This window comes from Mytilus trossulus, chromosome 10, assembly GCF_036588685.1.
Source record: "Mytilus trossulus isolate FHL-02 chromosome 10, PNRI_Mtr1.1.1.hap1, whole genome shotgun sequence".
Taxonomy (NCBI): Eukaryota; Metazoa; Mollusca; class Bivalvia; order Mytilida; family Mytilidae; genus Mytilus; species Mytilus trossulus.
In genome coordinates, this window is record NC_086382.1 from 9,843,849 (window position 1) to 9,864,423 (window position 20,575).

The 20,575-nt window shown below is 31.2% G+C and overlaps 1 protein-coding gene across 1 annotated transcript; it reads left to right on the forward strand.

Moving 5' to 3' along the window:
• Window positions 1-2,912: 2,912 nt before the first annotated feature.
• Window positions 2,913-10,023, forward strand: LOC134687685 (acid-sensing ion channel 4-like). The gene is made up of 6 exons (XM_063548143.1): window positions 2,913-3,122; window positions 4,446-4,544; window positions 4,957-5,104; window positions 7,647-7,737; window positions 8,986-9,092; window positions 9,881-10,023. Exons 1-6 carry the CDS (start codon window positions 2,913-2,915, stop codon window positions 10,021-10,023), a joined length of 798 nt encoding a protein of 265 aa, XP_063404213.1.
• The last annotated feature ends 10,552 nt before the right edge of the window (window positions 10,024-20,575 follow it).

Sequence of the window (20,575 nt, forward strand, 5' to 3'; positions counted from 1 at the left end):
GCTGCCGTATCCATTTGAATTTTTTAATCTGGTTGTAAAGAGATGTAATGTGATGGCTTATATGGCATTTTTCGAAATTTCCTTTCAGTTTATGAAGTCGTCATTCCATTTTACGAATTATAAATTCGGCAATTTATTCGCATCTTGAAAATAAATGATTAATGAAAATGGTTTTTTTTCGGTAATTTGGTATAATCGAATATATAGAAATTAGTAAAGTCACAAAACTACTGAGTTCCGCGGTAAATTTTATGAGGAAAGTCCCCAATGAAATGACAGAATCTAAAGCTCAAACACATCAAATGATTAGATAACAGCTGTCATTTTCCAGACTTTGTACAGGCATGTTGTAAAGAAAAACCTGGTTTCATAGCTACATAAACCTCTCACTTAAATGACAGTCGCCTAAAATTACATTATATTGCCAACGATGTGTTGAAAAAATAAACAGACATAACATGTATAAATGTCAAAAAGGGGAAACATTAGTCAATATTGTGTTATTATCCCTATCACCATAAAGCAAACAAACATATACACAAACATTTACAATGGCACAATAACACAATAACACAATGACGAGATGTTTAAGTATAGGGCAAAGTCATATGTAACAAAACAACACACAAAAAGGCATATAGACAAAAAAACATATAAGGAAAAATGACATATAAGAATACAAAAATTATCAAAGTTTGTCCAAATCATAGTTTTTTCTAAGAATAGCAATATGCCATTCGTTTTTCGTCGGTGTTAGAAAAAAAAGAACGTTAAAAGGTTTGTGAAACAGATATTGACCAGGAATATATTTCTAAAACATTTTTGGAAATAGAGAACTAACCTAATGCTTATTAAAATTACTTCAACGCAGGTCATCTTATAAAAAAAAGAAAGATGTGGTATTATTGCCGAAGAGACAACTCTCCACTAGAGACGTTTACTTTTCTTTTTCAATCAATGTTGTTTAAGTTGTGTTCTGTGTTTGGTCATTGACTTGTAAGCATGGCTAGTTTGTCAAGGTCACTACTCTTTTTTCATCTTTTGTAATCTCAATTGCATTTCACTTATATTATTATTTATTAATTGATATAATACGTATTGGCAATGTCCCTAAAGATTTATAATCTGATTAACTCATTTTCAACTAATTGAAAACAAAATATTCGAAAAATTATTATTTGGTCTAAATTTGTATCAAAATGGCAGTTTTGACTTGTTATTATTATAAATCATAAATAAGTAAAGTGGTCTGGTTAATTGGTCGTAATGTATTCAGCAATTCCAAGAGGAAAAGTTGTTTGGTATTTTTTTATTTTACCATTTGATTGTCAACTTACTCTGCGTGAAGGCCGAATCAGAGACATCTATAAGCAGCAGAGGGAAAATACACAAGTCATTTTCTCAAATTCATTCATTGGATTCACACTGACAAAATGGACAAAAAGGGAGAAACTGAAGAATCAGGTCAAGGGTTATGGAAAGATTTTTCAGAAAGCACCGGATTTCATGGTTTAAACAAAATGACTTTTGACAAGAACTATCCAGGACGTTTAATTCGAAGGTATCATTTTTTTTAATTTATTTACAACAAAATGTGTATGTTGAATTGTTTTAAATATGGCCGTACAGTTCTTTCTATATAAACCTGTGTATGGTAATAATTTGTATACGTTAACGATAATTGTTAACCGATGTGACACTACACAAACGCTTTTGTAACAGTGTTATTGTTCTTTCTCATAAAGCAAGATTTAATCAGTGTTTTAGTATTAATTAAATCTAAAATATAATAAATCGGAAGCTAACTACATTTTTATGTGTACGCCACTAGTTTTCTTGATACTTTTTTTTTTAAATTTTATATCATATAATCATTTAAATAGTTATCAAAGGTACAAGGATTATAATTTAGTACGTCAGACGCGCGTTTCGTCTACATAAGACTCATCAGTGACGCTTGTATCAAAATATATATAAAGCCAAACAAGTTCAAAGTTGAAAAGCAATAAGGATCCAAAATACCAAAAAGGTAGTGACAAATACGGCTAAGGTAATCTATGCCTGGAATAAGAAAATTCTTAGTTTTTCGATAATTCAAAGTTTTGTAAATAGGAAATTTATAAAAATGACCACATTATTGATATTCATGTCAACACCGAAATGTTGACTACTGGGCTGGTGATACTCTCGGGGACGAAACGTCCACCAGCAGTGGCATTTAACATTATAATAGATTTTGAAGATGATATAAAAAAGAAGATGTGGTATGATTGTCGATGAGACAACTATCCACAAAAGACCAAAATGTAAATGTAAAGCCATTTAAGGCGAGTAATGTTTAGTTCTTTGTTTTGTCTGAGTAATGTGATGACATTTTTCGTTTTGGTAATTATGTTGTGTTTTCTTTCTTGACCTGGGTGTTTTGGTATCTTTGCCCCCTTTATAAGATATTATGAGATTAGGTACATCATCTTATTTTGAATTTGGAATATTAAGCTTATAAAATAGACAAATATCCCTGTTACACATTGAAAACCTTAGTTAATCGATCAACTCAATGCATCCTTAATGAACATTTAAAATATATGAAGGCAACAATCTGTCTTCACCATACTTCAACAGAATCAAACTTAACTAAGTAATACTATAAATTTTGATATCATCCCGGGTAATTAAGTTATTGTATGATAATAAAAATGATGGCATCATGAAATCTATAAATAAATGTAATCTTTTTTTTCAGTTTAGTCTGGTCAGTGGTATGGTTAGCGAGTGCTGCGCTCCTCATCTTTATTATTATAACTGAGTTTTTGAACTACTACAGTTATCCATCGCTTTCCTCTACATACCTACGATTTGACCAAAAACTTCAGTTTCCTGTCGTTACAATTTGTACTAGGGATCCAATCGATATGGACACCGTGTCATTGTATTTCGACCAATCTAATGTGGATGAATTGGAGGAAATTCCAGTGGTTAGCTATACAGATTTTTATTCTTACGAGACTGCTTACATGTGTGGCTGTGTATGTAGACGATTTAATGCCAATGAAAAATTTGCAACAAGTCGATATGGATTATCGTATGGTTTACTTTTTGAAACAACATCCACAGAACTTCAGGTATTAGATTGAAGATCGAATGTCTCTTTCTATATTTCTATTGAAGTGTTGACCGAAGCACATTTTGTATGACATACACAATAATATGTGCACACGAAATACGCATTTACATCCCTAAAATTTTATTAAAAAAACATTCAATTCTTATTCTTTAATTGTATACTAAAGCCATAAAATTAAGATTTATATCAAGTTATCCATTTGGTTGTTAATGCATTGTCACGAATATAACGTGCATTCAAATGTATTTAAGTAATTATTAGCATACAATAGTGCCATGAGTGGAACACACATTTTAAATTGATCTAAATTTATCAACAAATTCCGTCATGGTTTATAATATATTTGCACTTTTGTGTAAATGGGTTGTTCAGAAAGTATTGGTGTCTGCACGCGTGTGTAACCTATTTGAAATAATAACTTGATACGTATTTAAAAAAGGAGAAAATGGTGTTTTTTCATTGGTTCAAATATGCATAAGCAAAGATACAAACGAACAAGTAATTATAAAGGTGATATGGTATAATTGCCAATGAAGCAACTATTAAACTGAGTTCAAATAAATGAGATTAAACAACTAAAGGCCACCATACGCCGTAAAAATGAACGAAATACATGTACATTAAAGTCTGATATAATGACACATTTAAAACAAGTTTCAAGAAATATAAGAAATACTGATTTTTCACAAAACAATGTACCCAAAACAAAATTGACATACAACAATTATTGATAACTTCTGAATTGCAATCGCTTTACTTTGAACAGGTGTAACTGCTAACATGTATGTTTAAATATTCGTTATATGTGTTTGGTCTTTGTGCTTTCGCTCGTTTGATTATTAAAAACCAGACTCCTCAGTGACGCTCGAATCCAGAAGTTAATTAAAATATAAAAACAATTCAAACAAATTGCGCCGAAACTGCTTCTGCAATCGAATACTCAGATAAAAAAAATGTTTCTTATGATTGCACAAATAAATAATAAATTTACAGAAAATAAACCTAACAATGATTTTTCCTGTACTGACATATAGCGGATTAGATAATTTCTTGTCATGTCATCTATCAGTTGCATTGACCTTGACCAGAGGTTGTTTAATTCTCATAAAAGGTACCAAGCTAATAATTTGGACGCCTTCCACATAAGAAAGCGTGTGAACAAACAAATGTTGAATCTCATTTCAAATACGAGATATTGTTAGTAAAAATATATCAACAACTTTTACAACAACAGATCAATTGTCACTTGTTTTGGTGTCCAATGTTCCTCTACTCCTTACAACAACAAAAACATATGTACTTTTTACATATTGTTCCTCAGATTGCTATTCATGATCCGCAAGAGGAACCAAATATGGTTAGAGGTGGTAGAACTGTGAGAAATGGTACTATAACATTTATAGAAATTCACAGGAGAGAGGTCAGTATTTGTTTTGTAAATTCTAATTTTAAAATGCATACTTGTTTTCAAGCATTGATTCCTTCACTAGAAAATTAAACTGTAATTTTAATTTTACCATCATCTAAACATTCTAAAAAAAACAAGTAATCAATACATGAGCCAACAATATTTTTTAGAATTAAAATAACATAAATGTAGGCAAACAATTATACTCTGTTGATTTTAGTCGAAGAGATGGAAAATAAAAATACAAACGGGTAAACCAAGGGTCTTATCAATAAAAAAAAAACAAAAAAAACAACGAGAAACGAGAAACACGTATGAACCACATCAACAAACGACACGTACTGAACATCAGATTCTTGACTCATTATCCATTTTAAGTTGCTGTTCTGTGAATTTTTGTATATTTTATTTTGTATATTTACAGTATGTATCTTTAGCGAGTCCATACGTAGCATATGGAGATCAGATATGTAGAGACAACACTGATTACAGCTTCGTTGATTGTAAACGTAACTGTTATAACGAATTATTAAAGAAGGAGTGTAGTTGCACGATGGATCCTTCTGCAACAGGTACTTGTTTTCTTGAAACTAAATTATGGCCAAAAACAAGAAAATCAAGAAAAAAATGAGAAACAATAGATAGCAAAAACACAAAATTAAAGTTACAACAAAGTTCAACAACCTCGTTTTATGAAACCTACATGTATGCACTCAAAGTCCAAACGAGTACCTCATATCTAAAAGTCTGCACAATTTTGTTGACTTGCGTCATGTTTAATCAGGTTTTTAAAACATTGAAAGTCCCAACTACCCCAGAGATTTTCTCATAGAACAAAAAGAATGCATGCGCTAACACAATAACGCATACACAATAACAGTTATGGGTACACGTAAGCAAAAAATAACCAATAAGAACCTTTTTGACAAGACCGAAAATACACAGCGTATACATATAATCAGTTATTCCGGAAGGGTTAGCAGATCCTGCTCCACATGTGGTTCCAGTCGTGTTGCTTATGTTATCACACACCCTGTAAATAGTTTTAATTCGGAAGGTCACAATACATCAGTAACTTTACTATATAATTATCGATATTTAACGATGTACAGTAAACAAATCGAGAGTGGAAATGGGGAATATGTCACGAAGACAACAACCCGACCACATAACAGACATCAGTAGAAGGCCTCTAATGGGTCTTCCACGCAGCGAGAAAATTCAGCACCCGAGGTGATCCTTAGATGGCCCCTTAACCAAAATGACCCAGTTCAGTGAAAATGTTCGTCTCACTAAACTTCAAAACATATATAAATGAACTAAAATTTAAAAAAAAAACATAGAAAACTAACAAAGACAATAGTCTCTTACTTGGGACAGGCGCAAAAATGCGGTTGGTTAATACATGTTTTGTGAGTTCTCAAACCTTCTCTTATACATCTTGCAAATGTAGAAAAAAAGATAAACATTTCAATACGCCAGTAAAGTAAGTCTAAATGTTTGCCGCAATAACAACTTAAGACAAACCTTTCAAAATAAACACTTCGTTCATTGTGAATCATGAAGAATATAACATATGAACATATATAACTGACTCAATACACTATCGTATATCAGGTTTTAGTGGTAGAAAAAAGACGCTAAGAATAGCAAAAATATACCCAAACAAAATCCTGAAAAAAGTGACAAGACCATTGCATAAAAAGACAATTAATAGTGAGCAAACCACAACATAATAGAGACATTTGAATTTGTCTTCGTGTGTTTCGTCTCTTTTCATGGCCTAGACATACTGGAATGTTCGGGTAAGGTTAACTATGCGGCAAATACCAAATATCACACAAATTATAATTAAAACCATACTGGATTTGCCGATTTACAAGATGTATGTTATTTTACTGAACGGATCTAGGCTGTACCATATGTCTTATATCATGTCATAACATGGCGTAAACTGAACGTTGACATTTTTCTTTATCACTAGGAAATGAGCCGTATTGCGTCGATGATTATTCTACAAACACTTGTGCCGCAGAACTTTATGGTAAGAGTTAAGTTACTAACCTCCGAGGAAATTCAAAACAGACAATTCCTAATCAAATGGCAAAATCAATAACTCAAACACATCAAACGAATGGAGAACAACTGTCTTATTGCTGAGTTATAGCTTGTTATATTGGATGCGTTTCCTTCAATTTAAGTTTGGTTACTCGGATTTGATTTTTCCCTATCGATTTATGAATTTCGAACAGCGGTATACTAATGTTGCCTTTCTTTGTTACATGCATTTATAGCTAGCTAAACATCTCATTTGTTTAAAAGTCGCATCAAATTTTATTATAATGACAACAATGAGTGAAAAAACAGACATAATAAGTGCAAATCTTAAAAAAATATGAGTACGGCAGTCAACACTGTGTTTAACCTTAATTGCAAAACAAACTCAAACAAATAAGAAACATAAAAAGAATAAACCAAATTTAAAAAAAATCATTTACTTCTTTTTTTATTTTACGATTTTATTTATCTATGTTAATAAAATTAACGGTACCAATTTTCATGCACCAGATGCGCATTTCGACAATACATTTCTCTTCAGTGATGCTCGTGGCCAAAATTTTGAAATCCAAAGCTTACATAAAAGATGAATAGCTAAAATTCAAAAGGTCCAAAGGGTATAGCCATAAATCTAGCCATAAAAGAATGAATATTTTAAGTACTTGGACCGAATCAATGTAATACAATCAATAAATTTATTTATATCATGCTAAGGCATAGCTTAAAAAGTAAGATTGTGAATCAGAATTCGGACACCATCACTTAATTCATTGTTCTTTACATAAATTATTTGCAATCCAAAGACAATTTAGGCTTGAAAAAACAGTTACGAAAAACTTTTGTATGTACATATTGAAAATTACAGTAAATTTGATATTCTGTTGAATTCTGAAACTAAGGGATAAAATATCAAAAATCGAAGGAATATCATCGTAAATGAACGTTAGATCTTGACGTTTTACGTGTTGCCGACTTAAATACGGTAAAGACTTCCACGAGGCCGGTTTTACATCATCTGACATACATGTATTGAGTCCTATAATATTTACATTACAGGGGCAGCGACAGAATCGTCAACAATATGTGTCTGTCCTCCAGAATGCAAGTTCATAAAATATGATCAAGTACTGTCATCCGTAGCTAACATGTGAGCATTTAAATTATTTGAGTTTGGTTAACCCTATCTTATCTTCGTATTTTAATTACTTAAATTCATACAAATTCTTGTAATGATTTTATTAAGATTTTATTTGGGTCTAAACTGTACCAAAATTAATTTTCATATACTTTGTAACTATAAGCATTATATCTTTGTTTTTAAATCTAACTATATAAAAATGATAAAACACTCCAAAAAAAATAAACGTTTGCAACTGGATTAAAACATGTCTATTCTGAAAGAACTTAATTGAACTTGAAGTCAGTCTTCCTTACGTGTACCATGTTTATTTAAATCATATAATCAATTTGTTTGGAAATTTACACAAAGTTCGTTATGTCAATATAATTTAATTTTGGATGCAATGCGTTTTCTGATTGGCTGACGTTATTCTTTTATCAGCCAATAGACATAATTTAGTCATGTGACTGTGAAGTCATTAATACTTGTTTGTGGTTTTGTACGGTTTGTAGAATTTGGAATTACATTATAAGAAATGACTGTAATATTTTTTCTGTCTATTGGAAATAACATTTTAAAAAAATGTGGTGCACACTGTTAAAAAAACCCGCTACGCCCGTTATTCATTGTGCATCAAATTTCTTATGTTATTTCTTTATAGACAGAAAAAATATTACAGTCATTACTTTATTATTGGTACTGTTCATTTTATCACGTTTATTTTGAATCTGCTTTTAATTTTTGATATTCAAAATTGTGCCATATATTGTTTTGCAAATTAAATCGTGTATAAATCATTAAAAAAAACAATCCATGCTAAAAAAAAAAATTGTTCTGTCGAAATGCGCATCTGCTGCAGAAAAAGTGGTACCGTCGATGTAATTATCTAAAGCAATTTTTAAATTTTCGAACACAAATCATGCATGCGAGAGTTTAAATGTTCTTCATTTCTATTCTTGCTTGACTTTTAAACTATTTATCTGAGCGTCGTTGAGGTAGACGAAACGCGCGTCTGACTATCAAAATATAAACTTGGTACCTTTGAGAACTACTTAGCTATCTATAAAACCAGGTTCTATCCACCATGCTCTTCATAAGCAATGCCTGTACAAAGTCAGGAGTATGACATTTGATTTCCATCCGTTTGAAGTGCTAAATCTTTTATGTTATATTTTTTTGTCCATGAAAAGATATTCGAAAAGGTAAAGCTATAACAAACATTGAATGGGACACACTTATATCTTTTTGTAACCTCAATAAAAAATAATTTTGTAGACAAGATGGATATGAACGCTATCTGAACATTAGGATTTATTTCAAAGACTTATCAACTACAGTAACAGAACAGGTTCCAAAATATGACGGTCTGTCTTCTTTATTAGGTATGTAAAATATTTCCTTTCTTTATTACAAATGTTACTCAGCGATCGGTTTTATTAAAACTAATCAAAAGAATTAGATTATAATGGTACATGTAGGTGAGCTTAAAGTCGAATAAGCGTTTTCGTTTTTTTTTTGCCTCGCGACAAGCTCCTTGGAGTCACATATTTAGATACAATTGGTTGTAACGTTATAGTAGAAATTGGATTTCAACCTAGATTCAGTTGATTTCATTAAATTCATTCCGCATAATCTTTGTTCATCTTCAGTCTCTTTCGGTCTTAGTTGCAAAAAGCATTTTCATTTTCTTGATTTTTTCGATTCGACTACATTTCATAAATGTATTTCAAAGTGTCATAAAACAGCAAGACAACTTCATGACTTTAATTTTCAAACGTCTACTTGATTTCATGTCAGTACCTTCTGCCAGGTTGGTGTTAACATATCTCAATTTGTATGTGACGCTTGTACATGTTCCCGTTAGACAAATTTCATAAGCAGAGTGTCTGTTCATTGAAAACCAAACTTCTCCAACAGATAAAAGTCATTCGACGCTTCATATGTTGCACGATTATGGTACGAATTGGTTCACCAATACAATGTGTTTTCGGTCTTAAATGTCCTTATTGTTAAAAAGGTTTATGAATTGAGTTAAGTGTTTAAAAAATTGAAATAAAACATTATATTCAGCCTCAAGGATGCATAGTACATATTCTACATGTATGAACATAATTAAATTGTTTATCGAAAGAATATAATATTTTACTGATCAGGAATATACTTTTTGTAGCGAACCTTGGTGGACAGATGGGTTTATTTCTTGGTGCCAGTCTCCTTACCATCACAGAGTTGTTGGAATTTATCATCTTTATCATATGGACTGTTATTCAACGTCGTAAGAACAGAAATAATATTGTTGAGAATATGTATTAAAGATATAAACCTCTATTGTCCATTTACAGTGTACATAATTATTTTTAAAGCTTATTTTGAGAAAAGAAAAAAATATATAAGAATATAACAAAACATCAAGGGAACTGCTGAATTTTCTAGATTTGTCGTTAAAAGAAAAACCTCAAAATTAAAGGAAAAGATAAAGAAAAGCGATAAAAGATAAGAAATTTAAATGAAATAACTTATAATAAATGTGTTTTTTTAACACTTTCATATTTCGCATTTAGTATCGCCTCATTGATTTTCGAATTGAAAAAACTGGCGTTTTCCATTAGATACATAAGTGAAGAAATAGGTATATTTCATTGTTGTATAATTGTTTTCAATTTTAAGTGTAAAACTTAGAAAAAAATAATGAACATGACTTTGAAAAAGCAAGAATTATAAGCCAAAAGTTTAATGACGTCTATTAAAATGTTTTGAATATTTATGAAGTCGACAGGAAATGAGCTTATTCAGATAATTTACAGTCAGCTTGCATTGCCTTCTGTATAAATGTCTCCTCACAGTGTTTTCTTAAAATCATATGAAATCAATGTGACCGTTTTCATCATGAACACTGAGCGAATAATGACAAAATGAATGTAATTTATCCACTAAACTAAGTAAAATATAATTATAACTTGTCGTTGAACTCAAAATGATGATCGATGAAGCATCTGTTGATTCATATCGTACAATTCTTATTACTGACTAACACTTTGCTGATGCCTTGTGAAAAAAACTAAATTTGACTTACTGGTATGCTACCATTATATTTGCCTTTGTTACTGTCGTGTCCAAAGCAGAATAATTGCTTTTGAATACTTTGTGCAAGAAAACGCCATGTTTACTGCACTGTGACAAAATCCAAATGACATAATGCAGGCTGTGACGTAAAGTGTGATTCGCCGTAATTCGACGCGAAAAAGAAGTTCGTTTGTTATTTTTTCAATTATTGTAGTGATTTTTATTTATTTATTCAAATTACCGATAAACAGAATAAAGGACTTTTTGTTTTTGATAGTGACTTTATCACAGAAAATATCAAGCTCGCCTTTCGGGCTCACCTGATATTTTACTGTGATAAAGTCAGTATCAAAAACAAAAAAAGTCCTATATTCTATATATATATACTATGTATATGTATAGTATGCTTGTTCTGCACAGGACATGAAAAATTGAAATATGTTGTATTGAATACCAACGAGACAAATATCCAACGTAATTGATGAGTCCTCTGTGCAAATAAAGTGGTTGTTGGCAATTAGCAGCAACCGTACAGCCTTGAATAATTAAGAAAAAAAACTCACATCGAATAGTCTGCTATACAAGGCCTCGAAATGACAATATTAAACAATTCAAACGAGAAAGTTAACATCCTTATTTATCAAAAAAAAAACAATGAACGAAGGAAAAACAAATATGAAACACATAAATAAACGACAACCACTGAATGACAGGTTCCTGTATAAATTTATACTGCACTGGACATGAAACATGGGAATTTTGTATGATTACCAACGAGAAAAAATATCCAACATATCTGATGATTCTTATGTGCAACTGAAGTGTTTGTTAGCAATTAAAGGCAACCATACAAATTAAAAAAAAAAAAAAAAAAAAAGACAATACCGTATACTTTGCTTTAAGAAGGCCCCGACTTTCAAAATGCAAAACAGTGCAATAGAAAAAAACAAATATTGACAAACATGACAGACATAGTTTTAAATGAGATACTTTTATAAATAGTGACTTGGATGGACAGTTGTCTCATTGGCACTCATACCACATCTTCCCATATATAATGACTGTTTGTATTGTATTGTATGTTTGCATTGTTGATTTATAGTTTGTATTTTATTGCATGTGTTTATGAATGTTTTATTGTTTTGAAACTTTGTATGTACTTTTGTATTGTATTGTATTTCTATGTTTTAGTTTCTTGTGTACAATTTGGAGTTCAGTAGTGTTTTCATTATCACAGAACTAGTATAGATATTTGTTAAGGGCCAGCTGAAGGACGTCATCGGGTGCGGGAGTTTCTCGCTGCATTGAAGACCTGTTGGTGACCTTCTGTTGTTGTCTGTTCCATGCATGGTCGGGTTGTTGTCTCCTTGACACATTCTCCATTTTCATTCTCAGTTTTATTGTACTGTTTATTGTTTTGTATGTTTGTACTGTTTTGCATGCTGGTATGCTTGTATTGAATTGTATGTTTTAATTGTACTATAGGACAACAAAGGACTTTGTATGTTTGTATTTTATTGTATATTCTAATGTATGTTATATTATATTGTATGTTATATTGTATTTTTTATTGTAATAAACGTTTGAATTGTACCTCATCCGTACAGTATATTGCACAATTTTATTAATTGCGTAATTTAGTGTTTTTTTGTTTCGTATTCTAATTCCCTCTTTTTCATTTTCATGAAAAACTGTACGCATATTGGAAATGATACTTTTTCGTTATTTGTTGCATTGCTTGAGAAAAGTATTTGAAGGCATAATTTAAGGATGTTCGATTGTCATGTTTTTGGTATTTTTGTCAGATTTTCGGAATCCTTTTGTTTTATCGATTTGATTAGCTTTAAAAAAAAATTGCCCCTTGACCCCCATTTTTCTTTTTATAAATCTTTTATATCTATGATTATAAACTATCTTTAAAAGTTTTATAAAATCTTTCTTATTTTTTTAAGTTTTTGAGAACTTTAATTTGTCAATAGAATAAGGTGGTAATTTTTATAAATTTCCTGTTTACAAAACTTTGAACTTTTCGAAAAACTAAGGATTTTCTTATCCCAGTTATAGCTAACCTTAACCATATTTGGCACAACTTTTTGGAATTTGGGATCCTCAATGCTCTTTTACTTTTTACTCGTTTGGCTTTATTAATATTTTGAAATGAGCGTCACTGATGAGTCTTATGTAGACAAAACGCGCGTCTGGCGTACTATATTATAATCCTGGTATCTTTGATAACTATAAAGCTATGAAAAATCAAGAGAGGTAATTCTCTGCCAAAATGTCAATGGCTTATAATTCGAATACAAGCACATTGACCTATATATATTTTTTGCTTAAAATTTTTAGGTCAGTTATTAAACCTCTATCAATATATACTAGTGTTATGAAAAGCTTGATATTTTGAAAATGAGTAGCGAACTTCCTTAAATTTGGATTATGGAGAACTGAGAACATTGGATCACAGGAAAGTATAAATCGAACTAATTTGATATGTGTTATCTACATTCTCTCATTAAATAAAGAAAGCAGTTTGAAACAAAGTCTTAAACTCAATATTTATGTTTCAAAAATATTTGAGTCTCTTATATTTCTTCTGTCGTATTCTGTTAAGAATATTTGTTAGAACAAAACTGAAGATGAGCAAAACAAAATACATGTGCGTGTTATACTTATGAATACTAATCAATATCGGCTCTTGATAATGCCTAAATTGTTAACTCTATTTTGTCCTTCATTTCAAACATTTCTACAGAGATATTAGTTATAACAGTGTTTGTCGTTGGTTTCTATCTCCTTTCTTTTTGTTTTCTGTTTTTTCCTGATATATATTTTGCTCGACAGCATACTTGTTGTGTTTGTATGACAAAATGTAACAAACATTACGAATTTAACTTTCAACTTCCGACTTTTAACACTGACATACTTTCTACACATCGCTTTGCGTGTAAGTATCTCACTCTTGTCATTTCGGGGTCTTTTATATCTGACTATGCGGTATGGGCTTTGCTTATTGTTGCAGGTAATACGGTGAACTATAGTTGTTAATTTCTGTGTCATGTTTGTCTCTTGTGGAGAGTTGTCTCATTGGCAATCATACCACATCTTTTTTTATATTGATACGTATAATGATATTCCTTTGTTATAATTATGATATTCTAGGACTTTTATTTCCTATCATGATTTCCGTGATAGAGGGTAGCTGCTCACAAGATAGCTATTAAACCCCAGAGTCCCAAATTGTGAAGTGGAAATAATGTCTTCTTTAATTTTATGGATGCCATCACCAGTTGGATTACCGTTATAGAATTGCCGTTTCATAAATTATATCGGATATGTTCTGTATATTGTAATTACACCTCCCTCCCTTTTCTTAAATTTGAAATTCTGAATAAGACTTTTTACCGAGTTTTAAAACATGTGCAACACGACGGGTGCCACATGTGGAGCAGGACTTGCTAACTCACCCGGAGTACCTGAGATTATCCCCAGTTTTTGGTGGGGTTCGTGTTGCTTGGTCTTCAGTTTTATATGTTGTGTCTTGTGTACTATTATTTGTCTTTTTCTTTTCTTGCCGTGGCGTTGTGTCGAAACATAAAAGGCTCGATTCAAACTGGAAATCAGCAAATTCAGAAAGATTCTTTTAGCATTAGCCTAAGAAAAAGCTGTGATGTTAAGTTCCGTCTTATGTATTAATTTCCGACAAAGGGTTCATCGTTCAAAAGATGGATCTCTATGTTTGTAATACATGTAAAAGTATGTTTCTAACTTGCCCTGGTAATTTATTATTTATTATTCTAAGCAAAAGACATATGATTTATTGGGATTTCTTAGATTTTGGTTTACCTTGATTTGTCATGATCTAAATAAATAGGTATGAATAACAGATGATAATGTTTCTGATTTAAAGACCCTGCTGTATTTTATTTATTACACCGGTTGGATCAGCTGATGAGAATTATATTCATTTAGTAATAATTATTCATTCATTTACATTTAGATTGACTCATTATCTCAAATAATAACATATTTAAATCCTACTTTTAAACTTTATGTATCAAGAATCTTCCGCCTGCACTGGCATCATTCTTACATCCGATCATGGTTCCGACAAAATCATTTTATATGCACATATACCAGTTCGGCCTTTTTTTCGTGGACAATGTGAATTCTCCGTTCGACGTTTTCACGATCTTCCACTGTCCTTCAGAACCTGGCTTTGTTTTTATCGACTGTATCCTACCTTGATCCGTTTTTGTCATGATGACGTACCATTCTTTACATTTCTTTGATCTGATGTAGCAATATGGTTCGTAAAAATTTATGCGCTCAAAAATAAATTGTCGTTGTTCCCCAACATTTTCTTTACGTCCTTGAAGTATACCATTTTGATCAGACCCCATAGCTACATACCACTGCGGCCATCTTTCAGGACGTAGAGAAAAAGAACCTCCGGAACAATCAAGGAATCTAAGGTCGTCTGATTTGACCGACAGTGAAAACAGTGTCGTAATCACAAGAATAAATATTTCTCTAGCCATCATAAGTTGCGAAAACACTGAAATAAAAATTTAAAACGTATATTGTGAAGCCTTTTCACCAATTTTTAATGCCAGTATCTGGGAAAAGCTATTCATGTTGTTTAATGTTAGTTTTTGGTTATTGACTGCTGAATTGAAGTTCAATTACAAAGTCATCATCTTCTCGGGAAATTAGAATCCTGAGGTATTGTATTAACCCATTGTTTCTTTTCTATTTAATTTCATATGCTTATATCTCCTTTTATTCATACTTAACAAAACTGAGGTTGTATGTTCGAATCCATGCACGGGGCATGTCCACTCGACTTAAATCTTATTCGACTAGAAAGAAAAAAAATCTACTGAAGTTTGTTGGTTCCACGAAAAAGCCCAATAGCGTTGAACCACGCGTAAAACAACAATCGATCATTCGATCAAACTGAACACATTTAAAAAGAAAAGGACTAAAGTCACATTTTGTTTGAAGATACCACCCCACATCAGAAATATCAGTCCCATATACTTTATTATAACAACAGATATATGATTAATTTTCGCGATAAGAACATAAACATGTGGATGCATTTACGAACAAATTAAAATTATATGTAATGCACACAAATGTCAACAAACAAATAGTTTGTAAATAGGTTTCTTTGTTAGTGGGATTTTCGGTTATCAAACATGCATTTGATTCATAAATGTATTCTCCTGAAACTGTTTTGACAATTGCCACTGACCAAGAAGCAAACAACAATTAGTTAAATAATACATTTACGGATTTCATGATATGAATTTATTTGAAGACTTGCAGGTACTCGGAAACTTATTTTTCAGTGAGGTAATGTATATAAATAAGTTTTTTGAATAAGTAGGTTTAAACCGGATGTGTGTGTGCAAAATTGTGCTCTTTTATCAAGTGATATGAATATATGCTGAGTTTATTAGCAATCACTGCTGCTAGAGTGATAATAATGATTGAAATTTGGTTATGAAGTTGTTTTGCATTAGAAAAGAAATAACTGTATTTTGTTTGGAGCTTTGAGGACGTCCATTTGGTAGTTTTACTGTCTGAAATTTAGTGTATCTGGCGACGCGTAGCAGAGACGGGTATTTTCGACAGTAAAACTAACGATGGACGTCCGCAAAGCTTCAAATACAATACAGGTATTTCTTTTCTAATGCAAAACAACTTCATAACCAAATTTCAATCATTATTGTACTGGAATACTTTCATTACTGAACTTCCGCCAAAATATGTTTTCTTTTTATGTCTGAAAATTAATTGGCTTGAAAAGTATTTAGTATACACGATGTAACAATTAATGTTTTTCACACACGTTGAATTCATCGCCCTTCAGATAATCTCACACACTTGGCATATATACCCGTGACAAAAGTCTAATTAAAATCATAAGAAATTAAACTCACTACTATTCAACTGTTCCTCGTGTTGAAGATTCTGTTAGGTCTTCAACAGTGAAGAAAATCAAACAAAAAAATGCCACATAAGGATAATTACATTAACGGTACCAATTTTCTTGCACCAGATGCGCATTTCGACAATACATGTCTCTTCAGTGATGTTCATGGCCAAAATATTTTAAATCTAAAGCTTATATAAAAGATGAAGAGCTATAATCCAAAAAGTCCAAAAAGTAAAGCCAAATCCGTAAAATGAATCAGAGCTTTGCATGAGGGAGATACATTCCTTAATTTAAAATAATTTCTTAAATTTTGTAACAGCAAATTTTAAAAACACAAAACAAATCCGTTTTTTCATGCCAGTACCGAAGTACTGACTACTGGGCTGGTGATATCCTCGGGGACTAACAGTCCACCAGCAGAGGCATCGACCCAGTGGTAGTAATAACATTAACGGTACCAATTTTCCTGCACCAAATGCGCATTTCGACAATACATGTCTCTTCAGTTTTGCTTGCGGTCAAAATATTTGACATCCGAAGCTTAAAAGATGGAAAAGTTATAATCCAAAAAGTTCACAAAGTAAAGCCAAATCCGTGAAAAGAACCAGAGCTTTGCATGAGGGAGGTACATTCCTTAATTCAAAATAATTTCTTAAATTTTGTAACAGCAAATTTAAATAACTGATAATTTGGATGTTCGGTCTTCTTGTTTTTGATAGACATTCAAAATCCTTTGAGTTCATTTATTTTACTTTTTTGGCTAACCCATACTTTTCTTTTCATAATTTAATTAAATATAGTTTGAAAAGCAGTATTAGAAAATGCTTTAATAAATGTTTTTTTCATACATTTTTAAATAAAATGAAAAAAACATTTATTAAAGACCTTTTTCTACGTTTTTGGTTCCTTTATCCAATCGCTTTGAATTTGTCACCACTTGAGATAGGATATAACAAACATACTATATTTTGCCTTAATTTACTTACCTTCTGGTTATAAACTAGTGTGTTAAGTCAATGTGTTTCACAGAGGACTTGTTCAGTAGATACTTTCCATAACGGGCTTGTTTTATACATGCTTCATGATCATAGATTTTCTGAACTTATTTTAATCTGTTGCATGTGAGTCATATGGTAATCGCTGTTGACAAATTATGGTTTTGATGATATTGAAAAAAATATAACGAATGGATATGAAAATCATACGTGCCCTCCAGGGACAAATGCATAAATTTTGTCAAATACTTTTCATGTAAAAGTATGGTCTTAAAAATGCAGTATGAATATGTTCACCGTAATTATGCAATCTTTCACAGTTTTGACGTGGTCTTCGGGTTTTTTTTTAAAGATTATTTTACCTGCACATGTAATGTAAAAGAAAAAGGTAATAAGATGTGGTCCGATATTTAACGATATAGAGATTGCGAAAACGTGTCGTTATTGAGTTGAGAGACACATTCAATCATTTTTTGGTAACAAACTCTTGAAAGTGACTGTAAAACTTAATAAGTGTTAATTTCATTCGTTCGTCCATTAACTTTGTTACCCAAAGTTATGCCTATATTCAATCAGTACACTTAATTAGTCGAACTCCAAAACCTAATGGTGAACACAAAAATTATTCTCTACAAATAACCAGAGGTTACTTAATAAAGGAGGTTTGATAACGCCAGTTTTGGCCCCTTGAATTAAAAAAGTATAACAGTCTTTAAATCATCAAAAAAGCATTGTACCGATTTTTATTTGACATTATATTGTTAGACTTTTTATACATATTAGCATAAGGCATATCTCAGCTAATAGTTTTCGTAAGTGCATGTTCTCTCTATGGTGACTTCATTAGCAAACATAAGCTTCTTAAACAAACCTACTCTAACAGATTTACCAAGGAAAACGCCTGAAATCGACACCACTTATGTTTACGGTTATAACACGAATTTGGACTACCTATACAATATGTATGTGTCTCAACTCACAGTATCAGATTTTTAGATACCATAACAATCGTCTAATATGTTATCTTACCGATTGTTATTTTGGCAATTGTTTCATTTTGACTAGGTGTTGATCTGCATGCATACATGTAGTAGGATAAGACTACCCTATCGAAATATCGATAATGGCTCAATTTTGATGCCTTAGTTTGTTTTTAAACTTCATTCGCCTCCTTTGTTGATTTAATTTGTTTGTAATCTGTGATTTACGTTTGTACAGTTTCTGTGTTTCAATCAGTCGTTTATTTTTGTATTTTCTTGTTTTTGTTCACAAAAAAACCAATATCATGCGAAAAATACAGTGCGTTTAATTATAAAGAATATTGAAAACGTAGTGAGGGTCACGTATAATATAATGTACATAATTATATTTGAATTGAAAATAACATATGAGAAAGAACAAATCAATCCATTTAAAAGACGAACGTTTCCATATGGTACCAATCAATTAATCAGTCTAAAAGAAGATTGATAATGTGAATGTCTGTCATGTTATCATAGCTAAAGGTTATATATTCATATTTTTTTATACAATGAAAGCGTATATATCATTGAACCCCGGTTTCAATTTTAAATACGATGTTCGTTGTGTGTTGTCCTACAATACAATATGAAACTGTCATTCGAACCTGTTATCTAGTATATACTAGTAGATTAATTCATTTTAATGAGTCTTTTATTGTTTGATTTGTATTGTTAATTAAGATTGTTTAATGAGTATTGATGTGTTTCGCATTCCTATATGTTCTACCATTTATTTGTGTTGTAGTTCTGTCATGTAATGTTGTCATTTTAATGTTTATTCAAGATTCAATAAACGTGACATGCCACACAACCAGGTTTCTTAAAATGTCCTGCACCAAGTCAGGAAAAAGGCCATTGGTATATTATAGTTCGTCTATGTGTATGTTACATTTAAATGTTGTGTTTCTGTCGTGTCGTTGTTCTTCTCTTATATTTGATGCTTTTCCTTCAGTTTTAGTATGTAACCCGGATTTGGGTTTTCTCTATCGATTTATGAGTTTCGAATAACGTCATACTACTGTTGCCTTAATTAATGCTTATGCCTAGGACTTTCCTTGCTCGAACGCTTTTTAATAGCCACATAAGCGACTAATCATTTAGATAAATATCTATGAGATGATTCACCGTTTTGGAATCTAATGCACTATAGGTAACAATTTCAGAAGCAAACATCAAAACGATGTGATTTGCATATATTTAAAAAGTCAGAAACAATAGAAATTCAACCTATGGTGCATGTGTTTTCATTTCATGGTACATACAATAAATTACTGATAGTTTTCTTGATTCTGAAAAGGAAAATTATATAACTTTGCATTACACTGTATTTTTTAATGGTAATCTTCCTTTTATGTCATTGCTGAGCGTGATGGCAGTCAACCTGTTCATCAATGTGTAAATCCTTTTCAATGCAAAAAGAACATGAATACTAGTACAGGTTGAGTTATTCTGCAAGTGTTGATAAAAAGTTTAACCATAACCTAAATTTTTATTTATTTTTTTTGTGAAGGACTCAGTTTAGATTTTTCACCAATTACCACGTTTCAAGTATTCTCTAAAACTCAATATGATAAACATGATAAAATACGATTTCTTATGTGAAGTTGAGTAGTTATGACGAAAGGTTGATAATTGCCACCTGACGAAAATATGAATCATAATTTAAAGAGATTTATGAGATAAAAAAACAAAGCGAATGGCAAAAAATATTCTAAATCAAGAGAAAATTAACAAAATCTTCATTATTTTATAACAGTCATTGTGATGTCTCAAGTTTCACATTCATTTATTTTTCGGAAAGAAACCAGACTGTATTGTTTGTACTACAATTTTCATAAACT

What these genes read in the sequence shown, in the direction of transcription:
- LOC134687685 (XM_063548143.1), top strand. Translation starts at nt 2,913, where the DNA reads ATGGACACCGTGTCATTGTATTTCGACCAATCTAATGTGGATGAATTG. An exon ending in CAACATCCACAGAACTTCAG is followed by an intron (nt 3,123 to 4,445) that starts GTATTAGATTGA and finishes ATTGTTCCTCAG; the next exon opens with ATTGCTATTCATGATCCGCA. An exon ending in CTGTCATCCGTAGCTAACAT is followed by an intron (nt 7,738 to 8,985) that starts GTGAGCATTTAA and finishes ATAATTTTGTAG; the next exon opens with ACAAGATGGATATGAACGCT.